This window comes from Euleptes europaea, chromosome 9 (assembly GCF_029931775.1).
Source record: "Euleptes europaea isolate rEulEur1 chromosome 9, rEulEur1.hap1, whole genome shotgun sequence".
Classification (NCBI taxonomy): domain Eukaryota; kingdom Metazoa; phylum Chordata; class Lepidosauria; order Squamata; family Sphaerodactylidae; genus Euleptes; species Euleptes europaea.
The window spans coordinates 24399293-24426077 of record NC_079320.1 but is presented as its reverse complement, the minus strand read 5'-3'; the positions used below and the strand labels follow the sequence as shown (position 1 = coordinate 24426077).

General features: G+C 43.5%; 1 protein-coding gene across 1 annotated transcript; it reads right to left on the bottom strand.

Annotated features, from left to right (window-relative positions):
* Nucleotides 1-1901: 1901 nt before the first annotated feature.
* On the bottom strand, nt 1902-24848 carry TET2 (tet methylcytosine dioxygenase 2). Its single transcript, XM_056855845.1, has 9 exons — nt 21438-24848; nt 19275-19365; nt 15795-15888; nt 12738-12946; nt 12186-12336; nt 10041-10130; nt 7392-7529; nt 5833-6193; nt 1902-3361 (listed from the first exon to the last, which is right to left on the bottom strand). The coding sequence occupies exons 1-9, from the start codon at nt 24805-24807 to the stop codon at nt 1986-1988; spliced, it is 5880 nt and encodes a 1959-aa protein (XP_056711823.1). The 5' UTR covers nt 24808-24848; the 3' UTR covers nt 1902-1985.
* Nucleotides 24849-26785: the final 1937 nt, after the last annotated feature.

Genomic DNA, 26785 nt, shown 5'->3' with positions numbered 1-26785 from the left:
GCTAGGGTTGCCGTAAGTCAGCTGCGGCACTTCACACACAAAAGGAGGGCACCAGGCATGGTATAGTCTGATCTCCTGAGATCTCGGAAGCTAAACAGGGTCGTTCTCTGGATGGGAAACCACCAAGGAAGGCTCTGCAGAAGAAGGCAATGGCAAACCACTTCTGTTTCTCACTTGCCTTGAAAGCCCCTCGCTGGGATTGCCATAAATTGGCTGTTACTTGGCGGTAATTATGCACATATGATGTTTTAATGATCCATTGCCAAGCTCCCCTAGCTCCTCCGAATCCCTAGCTTTTTTAAAAAAATAAAATAAAAGTTTATCTCCACTACAAAAAGGACTACAGACAATTTTTTAAAGCCAGCTGGATGAACATAACAACAGATTGTAGATACCTGAAGAAGTGAGCTGTGGCTCACGAAAGCTCATACCCTACCAGAAAATATTTTTGTTAGTCTTTAAGGTGCTACTGGACTCTTGCCCTTTTCTACTACTGCAGACAGACTAACACGGCTACCCATTGTGAAATAACAACAAATTGTTGTCATTACAACAATGTTACAGTGCTATAAGGATCTTGTTGATTTTCAAAAAAGGCCTGAAAAAGCCCTCCAGCAGCACACAGCAAAATGGCGGCCATGGGGGGGGGCGGGGGCAAGACAAGAAAAATAGCACCAATATGGGCAGGACCTTAAAAAAAATGCACACCTTCCTGCCAGCGCACCATGACTGCCATCTTTCCAAAAAGATCACATCAAAGCAGGGGAACACCTCCAAATGCTCCAAACAATCAGCTCCAACGGATGCTCCAAAACAATCCACTCCAATTCAGATACCAAACCATGGTGTGGAAGTAACCCTAACGATAACTTAGAATTGTGACAACTGCTTTCCACGTGTTGTGAAAATGCAGTAATTTACCTAGCATAGCCCTGGCTTGAGGAAAGATATTTAGATCCCACACAACACATGAACAACCTGCATTTACTTGCACTGTAAACGGGTGGTCTGGATGCGTTTTATGAACTCCTGATGCTCAAGAGGCAAACTGCTTTCCAATTTGAAAGGCTACTTTACTTCCGTGAGAGCAGCTGCAGTGGTGAAGTGTCAACAGAGGCCTCTGGCTCCATGTGCCCTTCCTGCTCAGATATAGCTTTGTTGGATCTCAGCCCTAGGTCATAACAATTCACCCTATTTTAAAAACTGTTCCCCCCCCCCCACAAAACAGCAGGCTTTTTGGATACAAACATTAATGTAAAGGTCCTGTTAGCCATTCAAGAAGAGCAGCGTACAATGTTAACATAATCCTGGTTAGTAAATCATTTAACTCTTCAGCTGCTGCATTAGACACCATTTTTGTACATAGCACCATGTTTTAGAATATCCAAACAAATTTAGTGTTTTGCTTTGTATTCATCCTGTTATACATGTAGCTATCCTGATTAATAAAATCAAGTCAATATTAAGATTACAGAAAAAACAAAACCCTGCATGTTAAAAAGCCATATATCCAGTATTTCAGCACATCATAGATTAAGCACCAGATGGAATTTTGAAAGTTTTGTCACTGGAACACTACAGCGTGTTTACTTTTTTAAAAAAAGAACAAAAAAACACCTCTTTCTTAATTTGTTTTCATTACAATGATCACAGATGAAAAATTTAACATTATGCATACAGATTATTTTTCTAGTATTCAACCAGTATTTGAATGTAAACTGGTGAATGTCATTTACTAAATTTTGCATAGGGTACTTTGGTTTTAGTTCTTCAGATGTTATCTGTGACCACTTACAAAATAAGCACGGCGGTAACATTACCTCTTTTGCTGGTGCGCTGAGGTTTTCCTATTGAGGAGTTAAAAAAAACACACAACACCACCAAAACAAAACGGCCTCTTTCCCTCTCCCTGTCCAGAAGCTAAAATAATTATTACCTTACTGAATAGTTTAAACAAATGAGGTAATGGACAAAGATCTGAAGTTTTATATATATCTGTTGTAAGGCCCTGTTACCCGCGTAAAGGCATATGGAGATGTGGTAACTGTGGAGTTTGTGGTGAGCGACATAGTCCTTTCTGCAAGAGACCTGATGAAGCGCATGTAAGTTGGTTCCAAGTTCTCGTGCTGTTCAGGTGGCTCCCGCTTGGCTTTTTTGCCATGCACTTTCTGAGGCACATAATCGGGACCATATTTTTCACATTCCTCCTCTTTTTCTCTTGCCTTCTCAGCCATTTTCGCCTCCCACAAAGCGAGGCCATGCTTCGGCTCATTCATACTTTTGTGCTGGTAGAAGACAAGTGATATCCTTGTGGGATGGTTCCTGTTGGGATTTTTTAGCGGGGTTGTTGCGTGAAGCTCACGTTTTGCACACTCTATGAGAATTGACCCATGGGATGGGGCAACTGCCACGCCTCCAATATCTGGATCCAGAAAGCTCTGCTCACTATCTGACCACACCTCCCCAGGATCCTCTGAATTGAGCACCTCAGTTTTACTTAAGCCTTCATGGGAAGCAGTCCTAGTATGGTTAAGACCTGGAAGCATGTTTGGAAACCCATTAGCTGCTTGATTATCCTTGTTCTGGAGATGGAGTGAATGAGGACTACTGAACATACCTGCAGCAGAGTGATAGTCATGTGTTAAATGTGAAGGGGGATATAGATGATCTCCATTTTTATTCATGTAGTCCATGCCTGAATTACTTAGATTAGACTTCAGTCTAGAGGTAATGTCCATAAAAGGGTCATCAGCCTCATGGGTGGAGTAAGGAGGAAAAGACCCTGCATGCTGAACGTTTGGTCTAATGGTGCAACTGTTGAAAGCATCTACTTGGACATTTTGGTTTCCGTAATTCAAGTATCTGGGCCCAAAGTTTTGACCGTTTCCAAACCTATGCTGGTAAAATGTATGAATTGGTGGTAGACTTAGTTTAGAAAGAGAGTCGTGGCTCTGATACCTAAACAAGTCCATATGCTGAGGCTGAGAGGAATAGGAGCTGTAGTAGGAGGGGCAGCTGTCCATAGGCAAGTTCCCATTGCATTGGTAATGAGGATACTGGTTATTTTGACCTAAGTGTACAGAGTAGGGATTCATCAGACTGGAAGAATTCAAATATGCTCCTGTAGGCTGTGAAGAGGCTGGATAGATATTCATGGGGTTGGACCCTCCGTAAGGATCTGAAGCATGTGAAGAATTTGGATATGGAGTTGCTGAGTTAGGTAGACCCATGTAGAGGTTTGTGGGACCCGAAGCAGAGTACGAGTTGATGTGATTTAACTGAGGTTTATTAGGGAGGGTGTGATGCGGAAGCTGACAGAGCTGTTGCTGAGATATGGCTGGCCCTGAAAGACGTAACAGATCTGTGGACAAAGAGGAAAGGGGAAGAAATCGTATTAGGGGATAAATGCTCCAATACAACATCGTTAAAAGCCAATGTTTTGTTTTGGTCACAGATGGGAGGCACAATCCACCCCTGTCTTTTGGGCACCCCATTGGAAGCTGGAAGTGTGGGCGGTGGGGGGAGTACTCTTTCCTAGTGAGGATGATGCCTTTGACCGATTCATATTATTAGTGTATCTAAGACTGGCAGTGGCTCTCCAGGGTTCCAGGCAGGGAAAGGACTTCCCCCAGACTTGCTACCTGAAGTCCTACCACTCTGAAGATGCCAGGGACTGAGCTTGGGATCTTCTGCATGGAATATGTGTACATCATCATTGAGAGCAAAGCTATGTCCCAACAAAACCTATGGGGATATTGTTGCCCAAGCAGGACTTGAACTCTGGGGAAGATCGGGTTTCTTTCTGTGTGTTCTTTCCCAAGTGAACTGTGAAGGTGGCTATACATGAGTTGAGTCTAGGTCTGAGGAACATGGTGATACCATCTCTCCTGCATCATCCTCATGGGTACTTTTGTTTTCACTTCACTTCTGGGGAAACAAATTTAAATTTGAAGCGACAAGCCAAGCCATCCTGAGAAAGAGAATGTCCCTTCTTCCCAGCATACCTTGGCATTTGTGGGGGAGTGGTAAGTTGTTCCTACTTGTGCCATACTTTAAAGCCCCATATAAGGCTTTCAAAGTCATGAGAAGAAGAAGAGTTGGTTTTTATATGCCAATTTTCTTTACCTTTTAAGGAGAACCAAACGGGCTTACAGTCCCCTTCCTCTCCCCACAACAGACACCTTGTGAGGTAGGTGAGGCTGAGAGAGCTCGAAGAGAACTGTGACTAGCCCAAGGTCACCCAGCAGACTTCATGTGCAGGAACGGGGAAACAAACCCAGTTCACCAGATTAGAGTCCACCGGTCATGTGGAGGAGTGGGGAATCAAACCTGATTCTCCAAATTATAGTCCACCGTTCTTAACCACTACACCACGCTAGAACAGTGCTATCCAGGGATTTCACAACTGCTGTTCCCATGTCATTTAAACAAACATGTTTAAAATGCACAATGTTATAAAATGCTGATGTTTCTTTGACGTATTCAATAAGACATTCTATAGCATCACCCTAAACATGATGCATGCAATCTACCTAATGTAAATGGGAAAAGAGGACAAGTCGTTAAATACTTTTTCCTCTTACAACAATAAGAAAGTGGTGAATAAACAGTTGTAAGTAGATTTGTTCTGTATATTTCTTAACATGGCTAGAAAGTGTACTTGAATAAACAATTACATAGAAACAGTTTGGCATATTTATCCCTGAAACAAATAATGCACTGGAAACCTGCATGGGTGGCATACATCACCCTTGGCATGCCCGCCCCCTTGAGGTCTGCCTGGCACCTACTTTATTTTCTTTTAAGCACCATGTCAAAACACTCTGTCCGTGGAGCAGAGTGGTAAACAGCAGTACTGCAGTCCAAGCTCTGCTCACACTTTGAGTTCTATCCCAACAGAACTTGGTTTCAGGTAGCCGGCTCAAGGTTGACTCAGCCTTCCATCTTTCCGGGGTTGGTAAAATGAGCACCCAGCTTGCTGGGGGTAAAGGGAAGATGACTGGGGAAGGCACTGGCAAACCACCCCGTAAACAAAGTCTGCCTAGGAAACATCAGGGGGAGGGGGATTTTGCTAAATTTCTTTAAACAGGTAATGGATGTACTCATATATCGTTATGACCCCAGGCCAATTGCAGATTTAAAGCAACAAAAATAAAATGACCCCAGGCCAATTGCAGATTTAAAGCAACAAAAATAAAATCTTCAATAAGCCCTCTGGAGGCATGAGTGGTGGTGGTGGTGGGGAGAATGGCTGCCACAGGGACTGTGGCAGGGGAAATTGTTGCTGTGTGGGGTTTTTTTGTACATGTGCCAATAAATCACAGCTGACTTATGGTGACCCCATAGGGTTTGCAAGGCAAGAGATGTTTGGAGGTGGTTTGCCATTGCCTGCCTTGTCACGACCCTGGTATTCTTTGGAGATCTCCCATCCAAATACTAGTCAAAGCTGACCCTGGTTAGCTTCTGAGATCTTATGAAATCAGGCTAGCCTGGGAAATCCAGGTCAGGGCTGTGTCGGTGAAACAGGGAAAATCCAGACTTTTCCGACCACACAGCAGCCAGCCGAGTTTGGCTGTGGATGTTTTTAAAAGCACTGTAGATTTGGGAGAGACTGCCGGAAAGTTGAATGGAAACTGGGCCATGAACAGAAGCACCACTATGGTGTGGGGAAGCAGGAAAAAACCTACCGGTACTTCCCAGATACCTGTCTGATGAAGGGAACTTTGACTCTCGAATGTTTACACCTAGAAACTCTTGCTGGTCTCTAAGGAGCTACCGGACTCGAATCTAGCTGTTCTCCTGCAGATCAACACAGCCATCCTTGGAAAATACCTGCTAGCTGTTTAGCATGACCCGAAGCCTCTGAGCTGGCCTGCTTCTGACGTGCCGTGGCAGATTTCTCTCTCTCGTGTTTGCTAGACCCATTCTCCATTGCAGAAAGCTTCTCAGTCGCTGCTTTCTTAGCTTCCAGCTTTTTTTGCCGGCATGTCTTAACAGGTTCTGCCAGCATCCTGACTTTTCGCCGGAAAGAGGTAAGGACTTGAATGCTGCCATTCTTTTTTTTCTCCTCCTGACTTTCTGTGCTTCCAAACTCATCTACGTCGGAGATTTTGTACAAAGGCAGCACATGAAGCTGTTCATCTTCTGGTGTTTGGCCAGTTTGACGATTGTCTTCTCTGGTTAGCGTACACACCTGTTAAAGCAAGATGGTAGAATGACCTCCTAGAATATCAGAGAACAAAATTCTGCTGTCCTGACTGGGCACAACGTTGCCACCACTTTAAAAGCACCCCAAACTAACTTATCTTGAATGGTGACTTCTTTTTTTGCAAAACTACATTAAAAGTAATGTTTTTGGTCTCAAAGACTTAACATCCAAGACAGCATATTTTATTTTATCCTGTACACCATTTGACATTATAATTCTACATTCCATATCTGTTAAAAGAAGTGACATGACCAAAATAAATTCTGTACCCTGGCAATTCCATTAATGGAGAACAACAGTGGGAGCCTCGAGATTCTTCAGCCATTGAGAAGGTGACTGGCTGCAGGCTTCCTTCTCCACCAACACTGCAAATGATGATTCAGGAACACTTCTGAATACATTCAGAAACCAGTGGGGGGGGACGTTTTAATCTTCCAGGACATTCAGTTACTGATTTAAGAGTAGCGGTTCTCTTACAAAGGGATTTCAAAGGGAGATTAGAAAGAGAGACTGCTGAATTACAACTAATAATGAAGCTCACCACAACGGACAAGGCATATGTACGGGCAGTTGTTGACTTTGCCCATTTGCAGGCTGGCCCCTGCAGAATGCCCTGCTGACAGGAACATAGCTGTTGTGGTGGACCATAGGGGGAGAGGCAGCCCTCCAGATAAGAGGGACCACGGCATATGGTATATGATAGCCAATGCCTATGTAACCTTTGAGTCTTGTTTTATTATTTCACAGTGTGATAAAAGCAGGAAGGAACAAGACCAGCAACAAAGACTTTAAGAAAAAACCTTGGGCATCTCCATCTTCTTTTAATTAAAAGGAGCATTCCCTTTCACACAAGCATTTCAACCCTGCTCCCACCATAATATATAGGGTTGCCAGCTCTGGGTTGGGAATACCTGGAGATTTTGGGGGCGCAGTCTGAAGAGGGCGGGGTTTGGGGAAGGGAGGGACTTCAATGCCACAGAGTCCAATTGCCAGAGTGGCCACTTTCTCCAGGGGAACTGATTTCTATCACCTGGAGAACAGTTGTAATAGCGGGAGATCTCCAGCCACCACCTGGAAGTTGGCAGCCCTAAAAATATACCAGTTTGGTAGAAATATAGATTACATGAAAGCTAAAAAATGTAACAGAAGAGGTCTCCTGCTTGAGTATGGTAGTATGGCTTACCAGCGTACTACCGTTCTGCATATTATGCAAGTCCCTGTGAGCATGGGCACAAAAATCCAGGCAAGCGGTGACCCCAGAGAATGGACGGCCTTCTTTCAAACCGAGACGGCACTCAGGAGCTCTGTGTTCATACTCAATCTGGAAACCAAAAAACATGGATAACTGAAAAGGACTTCACTATTTCAATTCCATGTCATCCTACAGGAATCATGGGTTCTCTGTTGTCTTGATGAGGTTGACAGAAACGTGCCACCAGACTTGAGAGAGGTGGCAGAATCGCAGTCATCCACAGCTGTGTATTTATTTGTTTATTTAAAACAAGTGGGGCCCGTGAAATTTGCGGGGGTGGGGGTGGGGAATCCCATCTACCCCTTCCCCTTGCTTACCATCCCTCCCTGCTGCAGCTGGATACCCTCTGAAATAAAACTATTTTGCATGCCTTCCTAAATGCAGCCAGTGAAGGCACCACTCGCAGTCACTCAGGTTGGCTATTCCAGAGGACTACCACAGAGAACACCCACAACGTAGCTGTTGCCAGAGGAACAATCCTTTGAGAAGACATCATAAGCTGTCGGAGGAATGTAACTGGCACATGGGAGTACACCAGGAGATGCAGTTTAATAAATATGAGGACCCTAGGCTGTGAAAGGCTATGTATGCAAAGAAGGACCACCTGACCGCTTGTTAGTGGTATGTTTATGTCTACCTACCTACCTACCTACCTATCCATCCATCCATCCATCCATCCATCCATCCATCCATCCATCCATCCATCTTCCTTCAACTTGCCCTTTCTTACAAGAGCTGCCGTGCTGGATCAGACCAAGGGCCGTTAAGTCTAGCATTCTACCTTTACTATAGGCAAGCCCTGTATTTTGGGAAGCTCATAAATTGCCTCGACCAAGAAAGCTCTCCCGTCTTTGTCCCCAACCATGAGAATCAGTGGTTTACTGCTATGGAAGTTCCAGTTTTGCCTGTCATGCCATTCAGAGCCACCCCCCATCACCAATTTATTTCATTAACAGCAATTTTAAAAAATTATCACATTTCCTATTATATCTTTGAATGTTATGACAGACTGCAAATGTTTCTTGATGATCAACAGAAAAGCGGAATTTATGTTAATGCAGATGGGCATGCATCTATAAAAGACACACACGCAAAGTGACCTACATCAAGCTCACACGTTCTTGCATGAATTTTTTTAAAAACCTGAGCAGCCCTTTCTATGACCAATTCCAATCCTATTCCCTTTGCATGTGTGCAGAATTACAGGATTTTGATGAAGATTACAGCAAAGGTATTATGTGTGTGTGTGTGTGTAATTATCAGTCTGTTAGCCATCCCAGGGGATGTTAGAACCTTTACTGAGAGAGAGAGAGAGAGAGAGAGACATTGGGTTGCTCAGGGTGAAAATAGCCCAGCATAAGAATCCTAGAGATTTAATTAATTTGACCATTGTGATTGTCAGTGTAATGGAAAATGAGCACCTTGGTGATGCTCTCTCAATAATCAAATTAAGGGGTATTACAACCATAGAAACAAGTAACTGCTCAAAGACTAACTGCAGTGTACTTAATTTAGAGCAGCGGAGCTAATTTTTGTCCGACATGTTCTTACGCAGGAGTTTCTGTTTCTGAAACTCATAGCATACATGTGAGATGGCACACACGCTCCCAGAAACTGAATACTGCTGGCAAGGGAAGGAACCACACTGTAGGACCTGATATATCTAGTTAGGACATTTGTTGTCCCACTCTTCCAGCATGGTGTAGTGGTTAAGAGCGGTGGTTTGGAGTGGTGGACTCTGATCTGGAGAACCAGGTTTGATTCCCTGCTCCTCCACATGAGCGGCGGAGGCTAATTGGGGAACTGGATTTGTTTCCCCGCTCCTACACATGAAGCCAGCTGGGTGACCATGGGCTAGTCACAGCTCTCTCAGCCCCACCTACCTTACAGGGTGTCTGTTGTGGGGAGGGGGAGGGAAGGTGATTGTAAGCTGGTTTGATTCTTCCTTAAGTGGGAGAAAAAGTCAGCATATAATAACCAACTCTTCTTCTTCTTCCTTCTTCCAAACTGCACAGGACAGTGGACGTGATTCTCCCTTCCCCCTTTTATCCTCACAATTATCCTGAGGTAGGTTAGGGTGAAAAGAGAGTGACTTCCCAGGGTCACCCAGCAAGCTTTATGGCACAGTGGCACTCAAATCTGCCAAATCCTAGCCCAGCACTGACCTGTATACCATACTGGCTCTTCCCATATGACTTGGAGCTTCTGCCTTCAGGGTATGGGAAGAAGGCATTTAGGTTATGTCAGTAGAGGTCTAAAATTACTCTTTAACACACTATGTATCCTTTGGTTCTCATACCAGATAGTGAAAAGTATTTTCTCCCCACTTCTCTCCACTATGAAAAGGACTTTTTGTATGGTTGGATATTCTGAACTGCATAGCAGTCTTGGAAACGGTAGTTCGTCTATATTAATTGTTGTAAAATAAAGTTTTTGGTCATACAACTGTACCCTAAACAGTGATTCGAGTTTTGCTGGTTCTAATTCCCAAAAATAGTTGTTCCAAATACTCACCCTTTTTGGAAAAAAGAAGCATGTGATGGTACTTTTGTGTTGTTAACTAACCTGTTTGAGACTTACCTGGTTGTTATACGCATCAGGTGCCAGCTTCTTGTAGGTAGGTGCCATCAGAGTTGAAAGAGTTTGCAAACTGGCCTCTAGCTTTTCTTCCTATTTCATAAGGAGTAATTTCATATGTTGAAATTTGACAGTTAAATGACACAATTTTACATACCACCATAAATTTCAAATGCAACACATGCACTTCATAATAATTCTGCGATATTCCAAAAAGTCATCAAATGGACGTAACATAATCTAGGGGATCCAGTTCATGCATGCAACCGATCTTCTCTTTCATTGTTATAAAAGAGCAAAATCTGATATACTCTCCAGGAGGAGGAAGCCTGTAGCAGTTTGTTCCATGAAATGATCTTCTTGAACACATACTTGGATCAATGTCAGTGGTCACAGTCTAGTAAATGTGACTATGTCTCAGTGAAAGGAATGGAATGAAATCTATCAACAAACTGAAACCCCACTAATTTAAATGGAAGTTAATTATATAAATGAGTACCCAGCTTGCTTGGGGGTAAAGGGAAGATGACTGGGGAAGGCACTGGCAAACCACCCCGTAAACAAAGTCTGCCTAGAAAATGTCGGGATGTGACGTCACCCCATGGTCAAGAATGACCCAGTGCTTGCACAGGGGACCTTTACCTTTTAATTATACTAACTTTTAAATCAACTTTTAAACTTTCAAACAAAGCTGGGTTGTGCTTTTCTACCTGCATCATGGAAAAGGTTATAGAACATGCCAACCACTCAAAGTGTGTGTGATATGTGTAACCCTCCCTCCAACTAATGTTTCTGCATGCAAAAATGATCAGCAATATTTCAAGGTCGGACATGTTTGTTTTTAAGCAAAAAGCAGGTAAAACAGATCTTTTTACCACAAAGATTAATAATGTTCACAATTTTATTTCAAGGAGAACCTAAATTTATATGCTGTAACAGCCTTATCCAAATATATAATAGGGTGAAACATAACAGAAATTCTGATCTTGTATTTAGTCATATGTGGACATGAAGTTAGAAGTAAAAGCTAGTTAAAAACTTTGCACTATGAACTGCTGGATTCTTGCAAAATGCAAATGATGTCTCAAGCACTGGAAGACTATAGGATCTGTGCAACTGAAACAGTTGAGGAAAGAACCCTTCTCTTAATTTTGAAAGATATCACAATGCTCTCCAGCAGCCATTAGATACAGCTTCAGGCAAATCTAGATCTTTTTTAAAAAAATAATAAGATGCAGAAATACTCAGGGACTGTTTAAAAGGTTTGATCAACTCGTGTCCTTGAAAAATCAGGAAAGCTTTATAAGGATTGAGTGAATTTTCAATGAGGAAGATTTTTAAAGTCAAACAACCACAACCAAACAAACAACAACAACAACAACAACACAAAATGCCACCACCAATAGGGTTGTGCAATAAATGTGTCAGGAAATGTGATTGGTCATGCAGCTTCACTCCAAGAATCCATACACTTAAACACAAATTTGGCCAATGCTTAATTTTCTAGCTAAAGACAAGCAATGGTTCCAGGCTGTCTAGAAAGGTTAGATCTGGAATTCTTCCTCCTGCCCTGCCAATCTTAATGTTTGGGAGCTGTCTGTATTTACTCAAAGGAACAGGGGAAAGTGCAGTTGCCTAGGACTTTTTCTTCTCTTCTTTCTTCATAAGGTCTAGGGTTTGTAAACGGATCACGGCTTTGTAAACAGATCATGAGATCAGCCGTGGTGAGCCTTGGAACATATTAAGCTAGTCTAGCCCTATGTGTCATTAAAAAAAACCCCATGTCATCACAACTGGGACTGAAATGTTTTAGAAGAAGAAGAGTTGGTTTTTATATGCTGACTTTCTCTACCACTTAAGGAAGAATCAAACTGGCTTACAATCACCTTCCCCTCCCCACAACAGACACCCTATGAGGTCGGTGGGGCTGAGAGAGCATGACTAGCCCAAGGTCACCCACCTGGCTTCGTGTCTAGGAGTGGGGAAACAAATCCAGTTCACCAGATTAACGTCCGCCACTCATGTGGAGAAGTGGAGAATCAAACCTGGTTCTCCAGATCAGAGTCCACCGCACCAAACCACCGCTCTTAACCACTACACAATGCTGGCTCTCAACACCTGAAAGCGATGCAGTTTATCAGCTCTTACCTCTTTTGGATCATCCCCCAATAATTTAAATTTCCTTGGGATCTTGCTTCTGGCAAATTTGCATCCATTGTAGTACATACTCCATGAACAACCGAAGGAAAAAGATGCGCCACAAGTCTCGGGGTCCAGCCCTTGGCATGCGCAAGTTCGTCTGCAAAAGAAGAGAGTGACTTTTGTGGCTCGTGTACCAATAGGCCCGATGTCCATCAATAATAAGCAGAGCGTTAAGAGACTCGTGGCTGACTTGCAGCCTGACCCCTGAACCACACTCCTGCTGCCGTTGCACTGTGGAAAGAGTACTGAGGTTGCTGCAGGAAGCAGATTAGACAGACAGCATTAGGGGAGTTGCAGTAATGGAGGGGGAGAGGAAATTGGTTTTCTCCTTTTATGGATTTAACTCCTCCGAGTCAATCACCACAGATAAACAGTGACTTTAGTGAGACTATTATGCAAAACAACCAAAAGAGGAGAATGCAAAACTGAATGGAAACTAATTTTTTTTTACACCCAGATCTTCTACCAGTGATGACCAAAAGTGTATACTTAACTTACTCTTCATTTAGGGCACAACGGCGGTTTGTGAGCGTGCCGTACTTCCTTAGGGTCTCTGAGAGTTCCGAATACAGCTTGTCTGCTAGGCTCTGAGGAATTCCTTCCCACACCAAGATCAGGACAACTATGACTGCTGCTTCACAGGTATGGCCTGCGCGTTCTCGCACCAAACAAAGCAGTTTTTCTTCAGTGCTACTTCTACGAATCACCTATATCCCCAGCAAAGAAAAAGAAAGAAAAAGATTTAAAATGTGATTTGGGGTGGGTGGGAGCAAAATACAAAAGATAGAATCTTGACTTTCTCTAAACTTTCACTTGCGCCCTGATTGTATCACAGACCTCTTCTTCAACCACTGGATCAGAATAAATTTAACAGCCTGGGAGAAGGAGGAGGTAGGGGTGAGGGAAATGACATTATGCTGGTGGCTCACCATCACTTCCTGCAAATGCCCAGAAGTCATAGAATCATAGAGTTGGAAGGGATCACCAGGGTCATCTAGTCTAACCCCCTGCATAATGCAGGAAATTCCCAACTACCTCTCCCACACACATCCTCAGTGACCCCTATTCCACACCCAGAAGATGCCTCCCAAAAACCCTTCCAGGATCCCTGGTCAATCTGGCCTGGAGGAAAATTGCTTCCTGACCCCAAAGTGGGATCAGCTGTACCCTGGGCATGCAAGAAAGGGCCACAAGAGCCAAACACTGATGCAACCCTTTCTGCCCTCCCTCTCATGAATTGCCTAAGTTCACAGAATCAGCATTGCAGACAGATGGCCATCTAGCCTCTGCATAAAAACCTCCAAGGAAGGAGAGTCCACCACCTCCCGAGGAAGCCCGTTCCACTGAGGAGCCACTCTAACTGTTAGAAAGTTCTTCCAGATGTTTAGCTGGAATCTCTTTTGATTTAATTTCAACCCATTGTTTCTGCTCTGTCCTTCTGGGGCAACAGAAAACAACTCAGCACCATCCTCTATATGACAGCCCTTCAAATTCTTGAAGATGGTTATCATATACCTCTCAGTAGTCTCCTCTCCAGGCTAACAATTGAATTGTTCAGGGTGGGAGCTGAGAAATTTCTATAGAAGATCCCCTGATGAAGCAAAAGGTGAAACGCGTAGGGATCTAGAAGAGCTAAATAAACTCTCAGCCTTGCACCTTGCTTTCCTTTGTCTTTTCCAACAAAGAGGGAGGCCAGGAGATCTCTTGCTGAAGTGGGAGACTTATGATCCTACTGCTTGACTGAGTTTTGGTATTTCAATACTGGTGTTACATATTTCAATACTGGTGTTTCATGTCTTTTTACTGCTCTTGTAGGCGGCTTTGAGCTAGTGTTGCCATGTTTCCTGGATGTTTAGGTTTTACTGGAATGTGGGCATGCCACCAGATACCTATTTGACCCATCAGCTGGCCAGTATTCCCAGCTTTAGTTTTTTAAAGAGCAATTCTGCTGGCCTACTACATCCAGAGATCTAAGGCAAAATGTGAAAATTATTTTCTGTTTCATTATGCAGTAAAATAAAACAAAAGTCTTGTTCCACTTCCCTTTTGATCTATCCAATTAGGGGAACTCATGGCTGTGACTGACAGGTCTGGGAACTGTTTAAGGAAACGTTTTGCTTCCTTTTTGCTAGCAGGGCCTGCAGCAGCAGTTGGTAGCTCTGTGTTGTCTTGGATTTTAACTCTCTTCTAAAAGAAAGTAGTTTTAAGAAAAGAACATATCATACTTTCTTGTGAATATCTAAATTATTTCCCCTCCACATACCAGTAATCTAATAAAAACAGAGTCTCTCTTTACAAATACAAACCAGCAGGTAATTATATTTTCAAACCTGGAAAATAATTTTGACAAGCAAGTCAAAAGAAGCCAAATTGGGTGGCATATAACTAATCTAGCCTTTCATGCCTAAGCAGAGTTTATACCCTACTAACTCCACTGAAGTCAATGTGCTTAAAGAATATAGCTCTTGAGGATGGAAGCTGTACAGACTGGAATTTGACTTGGTAACTCAATCGTAATTATTACTTTTTTTGAACACGGACCAATTTAATCTTTTTTAAAGCCTGGATTCGGTATCACTCTGAATATTCACAAAAACTTTGAGATGTATTTATTCACTTCATCCTTCCTTCTCAGTGAGGACCCAAAGTGGCCTACCTACATTGTACACGATTTTATCCTCACAATTTCCCGTGAGGTAAGTTAGACTCCTGAGTCGGTCACTGACCTGAGGTCACCCAGCAAGCTTCCATGGCAGAGTGAGAATTCAAACCTGGCTCCCTCAAACTGCATTCCAACTACTACACCACACTACCCTTTCTGCAAGGTACAACTCTTTCTTCTAGGTGTATACTGAATGTTCTAAAGAAAGAGTGTTATTCCTATTAGTTGATGACCTTCATTATATGCTTTTAGTGGATATGGTCACGTTCTGGAATATGGGGGTCAAGCCGAACAGCATGTATAGCCCACTGTTGGCACTAAGTCTAGGGTTTCCAGGTCCCTTTTCATGACTGGCAGGAGGTTTTTGGAGCGGAGCCTGAGGAGGGTGGGGTTTGAGGAGGGGAGGCTCTTCAATGCCATCGAGTCCAATTGCCAAAGCGGCCATTTTCTCCAGGTGATTTGATCTCTATCGGCTGGAGATCAATTGTAATAGCAGCAGATCTCCAGCTATTACCTGGAGGTTGGCATCCCTAACTAAGTCTGTGGCAGCACTTCTGGGAGTTCAGTCAAACAGCTGAGGTTATGGCCTTACTTATTGATCCTGAGTGTTTTAGTCAGTTTCTTAATGGTTTCTGCATAGAAACTCCTATAGTGCAATCCTAGACAGAGCAGCTAAATTAGAGTTCATTAGCACCTTAGAGACCAACAAGATTTTTGGGGCATGAGTTTTCAAGAGTCAAAGCTCCCTTTGTCAGGTATCTGATGAATAAGGATTTGAACTGGGGTTTCCGAATAGTAGATTACCCCCATTCTAGCTGCAGTGCTACATTGACTATCTAATGAGGATTTAAACAGTTGCCTCTGAAAAAAATTTATCTTAGCAGAATTCTTACCCATTTAGCGATAGGACATCCTTGGGCACTTTTTCCTTCCTTCCCTGTATACACAATCTTCTCAATTCTTATGGCATTGCCTTTCTGTCCAAACCTTAACACAGATATAAAAAATGCACAAATGAACATGAGTATAAGAATCATAGAATCATAGAGTTGGAAGGGACCACCAGGATCATCTAGTCTAACCCCCTGCACAATGCACGAAATTCACAACTACCTCCCCCCCACACCCCCAGTGACCCCTACTCCATGCCCAGAAGATGACCAAGATGCCCTTCCTCTCATGATCTGCTTAAGGTCATAGAAACAGCATTGCTGACAGATGGCCATCTAATCTCTTCTTAAAAACCTCCAGGGAAGGAGAACTTACCACCTCCTGAGGAAGCCTGTTCCACTGAGGAACCGCTCTAACTGTTAGAAAATTCTTCCTAATGTCTAGACGGAAACTCTTTTGATTTAATTTCAACCCGTTGGTTCTGATCCGAGTGTGACAGGCACACTTTGTGGCTTTTGTTTGTGAATTCCACCTCTAAACAAGTTATTTGCACTTGCCATTATACTTTGCAAGAGACAGTATACACAGAAATGACCTCCATGTAAGAAAAAAGAATGTGCAAAATGGCCCTCTGAAAAGATTAGAAACTGCAGGAACTGGCTCTTTAGTGTTGTATAAAAAATGGGACTAACGTCAGACTACTTTCCTTGAGAACATTTCTACTTGGTCATGTGCATAGGTTTCATATCCAAAATATAGGCTGACACAAAACAAAAAGAGAGTACTTTTACATATATGTTATATGTGCTGTAAATTTGAGTGCTGCTTTTTAAAAACATCATTTAATATTCTTTTGTCCAACTGAAGCTCTCCATTTCTGTGGCAGGAAACTATGTGGAGCAGAGCACAGGGGCAGAAGCAGAAGGGCACAACGCAGGGATGGGTTGCTGATATCAGCTTTTTCTCGCAGCCTGCTAAGAAACAAAATACAATTCTTCCTGAAATTGAATTATGGGATGACAATCATTGTCATCAGAAGATGACGGGGGGAGCAAAAGGAACACGAAACCGTTTCTTGATACCTCTTTAAGATGTTATTACTGTTGGATTAACACTGGATACTTGTGGAGGTTCACTACACCTATTCGTTGTGATAGCTAAATGGAACCTCCATGTACAGAAGCAGCGCCATACGATGGGGACAAGCTGGGATTGGATATTAATCGTGCACTGCTTAGGTTTGATTCAGCTATAACAGCAAACCACACTACGTTAACAGTCCCCGGATATTCCTGGGTTTGTACACTCCCTCTTTTCCCCATAAGCAGTGAGAGAATGAGTTATTCCTGGCTTGCCAACCACCCAACTACCGTTTGCGCTGACCTTGCATAACAGGTTTCCAAACAACTGTTTATGCCCTGAGCTGTGGTACAAGCCCAAACATCATGATGCAAACCCAGGAGTAACTATAGTAAAAGCTTTTGTTATCTAGTGCTTGATTTTCCAAAATACTCGGTTAACTGACACTGCCCAGAGGGCAAGCTCCTCCCCCTTGGCTACCATGGTTCTGTCTTTGGGTGAACATGCCCCAATCCTGCCATTCCAGCCTGCCAGCTGGATGCCCCGGCCACTCCCAGGCTTCTGACAGCAGGTGACACCAGATGATGCTATCCTTGGGATTCTTTCCCACCCAGCCTGCCTTGAGTTATCTGGAGCCAGCTGTGCCCGACAGCTCCTGGGCAGCTGGCCTGCTTCTTTGCCTGCTGCATAGGAGGGCTTCATGGCTGGGAGGAGGGAGGCCCAGGGGCCATCACCATGGTGTTTCCATTGGGGTGGGATTTGATCTATGCAGATTCCGCTGGGGAGGGGCGAGTCAGAGCAGTGCATTTGAGTATCCAGCATATTTGATTAACTGGCAACCCTGATTTCCCATGAATGCCAGATAGCAAAGCTTGTACTATATTTATCTTTTTTCCTGCAATGGGAAGAGGACGAGTACAAAGCCAAGAATCTCCAAGTGTTGGCCACACAGTAGCAATCCACGGCTTCCTGTTATGGCTGAACTAAGCCTAGTAAGACCCTGGGAGGTAACTCACTATTTTGCTTAAACGTGAGGGGACATTTTCCAATTTTGCCATTGGGAAAAAACCAGAATGCAATGTATTCTGAGTGAGTACAACCTTGTTTTAAAATATTTTCCTCATTCTAAAGGGGAAGAAAAATCATAGGAGATTTTTACAGTGCTCTAAAAATTTCCCAGTTTCCCATCAGAACTTTTTTTAAAAAAGTCCTTAGACTTTTTCACGCTTAAGGGAAACCTTGTCTTTAAAAGCTTTTCACTCATTCCCAAATGAAAAAGAAAAGTTTCATAGGGTTCTTTCCATTCCCAAAATTTCCATTGACAAACCTAAAAAAAAAAGTCCTCTGATTTTCCTGCTATACATTTTGAATGAGTAAAACTTTATCCTGAAACACTGTCTACTTATTTCAAACAAACAAAAAATCACAGGAGAGGCGCTTTTTTGGGTGCTTCCCTAACTTTCCCATCAGAAAACTGATAGTTCTTCATTTCTGTGGCAGGAAACTTTCCCCCCTGAATTTTTCTGATTTTTCATAAAAGGTTTTTCCAATGCTCTCCCAGTTTCCCAATTATAACATCTCCGGTTGTTTCTAAAAGGCACCTTGAATTGTTTTCATTCCTATATGCCTGAATTATCAATGGGAAAACATGGAGGGTCTGACAGCAGAATAGCACATATGTCCTTTGCACATGCCATCACAGGCAGTGGTTTGCACAGCACGGAAAAGTTTGTGTGTCAACAGTAAGGAGACCCTAGAGTTCCAGAATACACTGAAGTCTAACAGACTGTGCACATCCTATATAATGAAATCATATCTGCATGCAACATTTGTTTGCCTGCCACTGTGGAGAAGGTATACAACTTAAAACTAAATAAAACCCCACCTTAGCACATCTGGCTAATCTTCCATTAAAAACAAGCAAACAAACCAAAACGACTTACTACATTTCAAAGCCGAAGCTGGTCACTTATTTCCATGAGAAATAAAACAGACTTCAATAGGGTTGTAATATAAACAAGGTGAATCCTATTTTTTCCTGCCTTTTCCTGTCTCCCTTATGTACTTTGGCATGCAGGACCCCATTGGGGAATGCTGGGTTGCTGCCTGCTTTTACAGTCACTGCCAGCCCTCCTGCTTGGCAGGCTGGTGAATGCTTGTTCCTGTTTGGATTTTCTGGCATCTGTCTCAGAATGGGCAGTTTATGACAGCAAACCTGTCAAATATTGTGACTCTCTGGTGAATTGCACAGTGCCCAGTGTTGGCAGGGATGGAATAATCAGCCTACCAGTAATTAGTTGGGTTTTCTATTCGGTGTTCTTTATGGGCAAAGGCTGGGGGAAAACATCCAACATGCGCAACTGGATAAACTTCCATTTGCTGTATGCCTTAGTGCTCATTACCGTTCTTCCATCATTTCTCTGATAGCAGCCACATTAGGACCGGCTCCTAGATGGGTATAGAAAGGACCTTCATCTTTTTCAATAATCTGCTCTGTTTAAAAAAATAATAATGAAACAAACAGAACGTTAATATTCAGACATCAGTGATTTCTTTAAAAGTTACATGGCAATGTTTGTGATTTGTTTACACCTCTAATTCGGACTACTTCGGATCAAATTTCTCAAGGAGACCTGCAATGTTCCAAAATATACATCACATACAGAAAAAAATCATCCTGGAAGACCCTTTGCTTGGTGTCTGGAAGGTCACTGAACACATGAACACATGAAGCTGCCTTATACTGAATCAGACCCTTGGTCCATCAAAGTCAGTATTGTCTACTCAGACCGGCAGTGGCTCTCCAGGGTCTCAGGTAGAGATCTTTCGCATCACCTACTTGCCGAGTCCCTTTAACTGGAGATGCGGGGGATTGAACCTGGGACCTTCTGCATGCCAAGCAGAAGCTCTACCAGAGCCACAGCCCCTCCCCATTTATGTATGTGCGCATGTGTGTAAAGTGCTGTCACGTTGCAGTTGACTTATGGTGACCCGGTAAGGTTTTCAAGGCGAGAGACTAATAGAGGTGGTTTGCCATTGCTTGCCTCTGCATAGCCACCCTGGAGGTCCTTGGTAATCTCCCATCCAAGTACTAATGAGGGCTCTCCCTGCTTAGCTTCCAAGCTCTAGTGAGACTGGGCTAGCCCAGGCTATCCAAGTCAGGGCAATGACATCATTAACTCTCTGATAATGCCTCTTTGTTAGGAGTAAAGGCAACTTGTCACTTTGTTCAGCTAATGACTGTTAGGACAAGGTGTCCTCTTGACTTCCAAGTATCCACAACTCTTCTTGTTACTTGTTTTGGTGCAGGTGTCTTTTTGAAAGGAAAAAGAACCCTTTCTTAAATCTGCTGCAGATACAAATAAGCAAAATGGAGTAGACTTAGATCTCTAGCCCACTAGATTTAGACCTTTAGCTATGGCCTTGCTACCAATCTACACTAGCCTGAGGTGACTGTGTATGTTGTAAGCATGCATGATAAGATTGCTTTTTAACCCCATTTTGAAAGGCTAATCCAAGTTCAGAAGAATACATTTAAATCATTTGTTTAAAATACAAATCCCTCATGGTGAGCTGCTTCAGAAAGGCAGTGCAGAAACATCTGAGACTGGTGAATCGTTTGATTGCTAGCATGCATTTGCACACAAGATTTAGATGTGTGTAATGACAACTAACCAGGACTCTTGTGTCAGTCTGCCCCCACCTAAATTGCTTTAGAAGATATGGGATGGTGGCACAGTTCAAGTGCCCCACGGTTGCAAGTCTTACCCCTACAGTCCACTTCTGAAGTCCTCCCCACCCAGCCTGGTTTTGATATTCCAAGTAGCCTGGCTGGGAGAAAAAATGCTTAGGAAAGGGCTGCAGCAGGGCATGTTCAGAACCACCTATCCATGTACCCCTTTGGTGCTTTGAATGATCTTCCACCACAGATACAGATCAGTTTTTGAAGGTATGTTTGGTATGGGCCTGGGTAATTCCATGACTGTGACCAGGATAGTGCCTTAATTAGAAAACTGGGATTCGATTTCCTCATTCTATTTTTATGTGATTTTGGCTTTGCATTTCTGGCCTTGTTCAGGCAGTAACGTCTGGGGATAAATCACACATGCACAAGATGATAAATGCACAGGCACCCTTCCCTTGGCCCATTTTCCCTTATACCATGCTGAGAAAGTAAACAAGCCCACAGACATGTTACTGTCAGTATATGATTAGGGAAATTCTGACCCATCAATCCATTCCCATTCAAAAGGGGAGGATGGATCAGGAGGTCAGGAAGATTCCATGTGTAAACTGATGTGGCACAGCAGTTTTCTGTCATGATTTTCTCTAAATAGTAAATGGGCTATAGGTGGGAGGAAATGTGAGAACTTGAGATTCCTACCAGATTGAGATTTCTTCTCCAGAAAGTACAGTTTGAACACAGGCTCAAAGAAATGGAAGTTCCATATTTAAACACATCTGGAAAGTTAGGAAATGGTAGGACGGGAGGGAGAATTGATTATCACTTGTAAGTTATAATAACAGAACTGAATGAATTCATCCTGAACAAAGAACTTACTCACCAACACAGCTACATGATGGGAAATCGTACTGGGTTTTGACAGGTGTATCCAGTAAGTTTTTCACAGGGGTATCAAAAAACTTGGAAGGAGACTCTAAAAAATGATTGAGGGCTGTCCCAGCGGTTCTTTTGGTGGGTGTTCTTTCATTAGATTGAATTGCCTGTTGATCAAAAGAGGCTGTGTGGCTGTTGAAATCTGCAGCGGTGGAATTCCTTGACAGAATAGTGATGGGACCTGCAGTTTCAACCTTCACATGCTTAGGGGATTTGATAGTAAGCGACTTGTGATCAAAGAGCGTTTTGACCTGAATCTGCTTCAGCTGCTGCTCCATTGTTTCAATTATACTTTTTTGTTGCATGTTCTCACAACCAAAGTGCTGAACCTCTTGTTTAATTGTTTTCTTCCATGTTTTGTTTTCTGCAGCTGATGGACGCAGGCAGACGTTAGACTTGGAGCCAGCTTCCGCTTTGATAGATTTGTTCCCCATACCGGCACACATCTCGTTTTTTTGATTGACTTGTTGTTCTTGTTTGTTTAAGATGTGCCATCTAAGTGCAGCGTGCTTTTGAAAATCTCTGTGGGGTTGAGATGGAAGATGGCACCCTCTCGGGTCTAGTGCATGGGATGGCGCTTGCTGACTATATGGTGAGTACCTTTGCTGCTGGCTACACATGTTGGCATTCAAGCTAGGATATCCCTGGGTCTGCTGGAAGGGTACCTGTACAGCTGAAGTTTGTGGTGACTGTGGTTTTTGCTCTTGAAAGCACTGTAGCGCATCTTGTTTGGGGGTCATGCTATTCGGATAATATTGCATATGCTGCAAGTCATGTGTTAAGTTTTCTGTAAAGAGTTCAGAGTTCATGGCAGGCTCTTTTTTCTCAGATGCTAAGTGCATGTTGTTTGGGTAGGAATGCTTCATAACGGTATTTGCTTTAAAAGCATGATTATACAGGGAATCTTCGTTGTTCATACTTGATACTCGGTCTGGTCTGGATTGGGGGTTTTGCCCTGGGAACTCTGCCGATTTAAAATAATTGTTTGCTGATTCAAAGCAGTCTTCTAACTTAAGGTGACTCAGTGAGGTCCCTCCCTGTGGCTGCTCTTGATTGGTGTTGGAATGGGGAAAGGTCTGGGGGGCTTCTCTGGTCTTCATTAGTCCTGTTTGCTGCTGGGGGTTCAAGGTTAGTTGCGTGCTCTGTGGCAATTGCGTTGGCTGTGTCTGGAGCATTTGTTGTAAAATATGTGACTGCAGGAATTGTTCGTTCTCCATTGGCGAAGAACGTAAGTGCTGCGGCTTGAACTGTGCCTCCAAAGACTGGTGAGTGCAGTGTTCGGCTGGGCTCTGAAGGTGAAAGTGCTTCGTGTTTTGTTGGTGTTCGTGGGGTTTTATCAGAGGGTCCATTTGGGGAGGCTGTGGGGAGTGCTTTTGGAATGGCACTTGCTGGTCAGCCGTAAGATGAGGTGACCGTTGCGTTGCCTCACTCTTGTACAGTGCGGGCACCTGTTCATACTGCATGATGTTCTGCTGGGATGGCTGCCCCGAAAGCCCTTTGGAGATATCAGGGCTCCCAGAATACTGTTTTGGATGTGTCTGTTCACTCAGATTTGACTGGAATTGAAGCATGGTCCTCAAAAGCACCTCGTTTGGTTTGTGGGGTGACTCGGTGGAGTGAAACTGAGAAGGAGCCATTCCTGCCCAAGGAGGTTGCGAACGAGGCTGTGGCGGCTGCATCTGGTGATCTTTGACCAGACCTTTTTCATTGTCAGCAAGGGTCTTCTGATTAATCTGGCCCAAAATGTGCTGATAATGTTGCTGCATCTCTTTCCTACTTCCTAGTATCCCTGAGTCTTGAACTTGAGGCTCCATGTCTGGCTTCATTTCTTCCGGATACGGTTGCCCTGTGATGCCTGATGGCATCCCTGTGCTCACCAGGTCCATCTCACTGCCCATCTGTTGTGAAATCTGAACCTCTTTTTGATGACCCTGTTGAGAACTAAGTGCTTGCTGGAGAAGGCCAGGAATTTGGGTTGCAAGCTTTTCTTGTTGTTGCTGCTCTACATTCTTTTCTTCTCTCAAATGAATTTCTTCACTTCTGGCATTGTAAGAATTATGCCCATCTGTTACCCCAATGGACAGAATATTGCTTATTTCTGAAACTGGGGATGAAGTTGCCATGGGAGGTGGACTGAAAGAATCTTTCTTGAACATGGAGTGTTGCTGGAACAAAGCACCATTTTCTTCGGCTGGCTCAGGGAATCTCTCTGAGCTCTGGTTTGGAGCTTCCAGATCGTTGCTGGGATTCAGTGAGAAATCTTGATCGGGTAATGAGAAATTTTGACTGGGTCCTTGTTCTGTGCTTTCTGGGACACCAGTATCCTCACCAGGGGGCTGGTGTGCATCTGCAGAATTTTGTTGTGGTAACTGTAGTTCTGGGTTCTGAAACGTGTAGCACGCTGGCAATATCGGTGTTTTATTGGAGTTTTCTGTACAGTGGACCTCAGTAGCCACAGAGGTTAGCACCTGAGGCAGCTCAGAGTTTGAGGTCTGTGGGGAGCTGATCTGCCCTGAGGTATGGGATGAATGTGGTACCCCACAGGCCAACTCATTAGCAGCCCGAGTGTTTATGGCATTTCTGAGAGACGTCGCATTCTGCATTGCAATGGAAACGTGGTCTGGATTATACTGAGACAGTGTTTTCTCCAGAAGTTCTCCACGCATGTTTTCCACAGAAGAGGCAGAAACTATAGCACCATTAGGCATTGGCATTGCCTTGTTCTTATATAACAAGACAGTGTCCCCGTTGTGGCAATTAATATTTTCACTCTCCAGGTCATTCTGAACCTGGGGGACATGAGGAGTTTCTGAAGCACCAGAGTTGTATCTTAAAGACTGTATAAGAACTGAAGCTGCATTTTTTTCTTCTGCAAAACCCGCAAAGTCATTCTCGCTGCATGAATTAGAAACATCTGGTTGATCACTGTTGTCTAACGAGGCCTGTTTTTCTTCTTTTGCTTCTTCATCTTGTTTTAGTTTCTTGTTCTGGTGAAGCGCATACAGAGAAGGCTCGCTAGAAGTGCGTTTGATCCCACCATTTTGCATATATCTGGTACAATCTCTCTTTTCCTGTAGAAGGTCAGGGCTTATTCGATTATTTGCACTTCCTTTTGCGGCGTGCTTCGTTGCAAAGTTGGCCTTGAAATGCAGCCACGTGTGGTTGCCATTGACTTCGTCGTGGGTCTTCTCTGCTGACGGGTTTCCATTCTGCAGCTTCACTGACAAAGGTTCTGCCTGACAAACAGGAGAAGGATGCGGTATTAGAAATGGGCTCAAACTACTCTCTTCAACATGGCTGGTTCTATCCTGTTCCATCTGGTCTATTCTGGGGCCATCCACAAGGCTGCCCTTCTATTGTATCTGAAAGAGAAAATGGGGGAGGGGGAAATTCAAGTTTACTTCGTACACACCCAAACAAACTGTGCACCACATCCTCAAACAGTGCTTGAGCATTTATCAGTGCCATCCCAAGCAGATCCATTCAGGTCTGGTCAATGGTGCTTACTCCCAGGAAAGCGTTCCCAGTAAACTGCATATTGGAGGCAGTTAATGCTTCTCAGTTCATTGAAGTCAGTGGTCTTAGATGGGTGTAACTCTGCTTAGGTCTGCACTATCAGTTGCCCAATTTCCACACAAGGCATATTAGGTGATAGCAGACTCAACCTTACTAGAACAAAAACTGCATTATACATTACAGTAGAAAGCAGCAAACACTAAATAATTCATCATATACTCAGTTCTGCTCCACGGTTCATGAGGCAGATGAAGGTGTACAGGATGGACCCAACCAGCTTTTTCACAGGTGAAAAAGGGAGGAGGAGGAGCCCCCCCCCTTTGACTACCAAAAAGAATACGCTGGAGACCCCAAGATCTGTATGGACAAAAGTCATGTACGCTGGAGGCTGAAATAAGGAAGACAATTGACAGATTGCACAAAAAAGCTGTCTGGAGCCAACCCATCTATGTCTACAATTAATAGCTGCCTTATACTGAGAAAGTGGGTCCATCTAGCTCATTATTGTCTACTCTGATGAACAAAGAAAGACTTTTCACAGTTCCCACTACTTTAGAGCATTTAACCAGCGACTCCAGGAATTGAACCAGGGGACTTCCACACTTCCATGACAACAACTGGTATTTACGTTATTGCAGTCTGTAGAAGATACCAGGACATAACTTGGAACAAACTTAGCCTTTGACTTGTACCCACTTAGAATGCTGAGAATGGACATAGCATGTATTATGCTTTAAACTAGCCCATAAAAGGAATAAATTAAATTTTAGGACAGCCAATTGTATTTTTTTAAAACTGTGAGCAGTCTAAATTTAATTGATCACTGATAAGATAGAAATACAATGACATATTATAAGGTTGGATCCAGCCAGGTATCCTGCTGATGAAAAAGCATGGAGGGGGTCCCCTTTGCTATGTGGATCAGGAACTGTAATAAGGAGGGAAACTGGGTGAGACTGAGTGAAAGAGGGTTGCCAGGTCCCTCTTCGCCACCGGCGGGAAGTTTTTGGGGCAGAGTCTGAGGAGGGTGGGGTTTGGGGAGGGGAGGGACTTCAGTGCCATAGAGTCCAATTGCCAAAGCGGCCATTTTCTCCAGGTGAACTGATCTCTATCAACTGGAGATCAGTTGTAATAGCAGGAGATCTCCAGCTAGTACCTGGAGGTTGGCAACCCTAGAGTGAAATCAATATGGATCCCACCTACTACGTTTCAGCAAAGATATCCTTTTGAAGATTCTGGAGTAATGACATACTTAGTGCAATCCTGTGTGGAGTAACTCCAGCCTTAGCTTATACTGGAGTAGTTCTGCATGGGATTGCACGGTTAATTAGTTATATACAAAGGAACAAAATCAAACATTCAGAATTAGGGACAACTGCTGCTAGTTTGTGTATTAAATAAAACGTGCAAGATTCAGGTTCAAGAGACATCCTGACATTTAGTTCTGAGCATCCCCACCCTCGGCCACCTGTGAATCTCACTGCTATAACAATTTCCCTCAACTCTGTTTGACTGCATACAGAGGACATCAGGATTTGTGAAAAACCAAACCAGTATTACTGATTGTAAAATGAAGTACAATTCCATAGAAATTTCCTTAAGCATATGACTTCTTTCAGGCAGGTCCATAGATAGGGTTGCCAACCACCAGGTACTGCTATTACAACTGATCTCCAGTCGATAGAGATCAATTCACCTGGAGAAAATGGCTGCTTTGGCAATTGGACTCTATAGCACTGAAGTCCCTTCCCTCCCCAAACCCTGCCCTCCTCAAGCTCC

Bases quoted from the DNA above. Each gene is read 5' to 3' on its own strand.
- TET2 (XM_056855845.1), bottom strand. From the start codon at position 24,807: ATGGAACAGGATAGAACCAGCCATGTTGAAGAGAGTAGTTTGAGCCCA. The intron at 19,366-21,437 runs GTGAGTAAGTTC...TTTTTTAAACAG, and splicing joins CCCATCATGTAGCTGTGTTG to AGCAGATTATTGAAAAAGAT. The intron at 10,131-12,185 runs GTAAGAGCTGAT...CTTATGAAATAG, and splicing joins TGGGGGATGATCCAAAAGAG to GAAGAAAAGCTAGAGGCCAG.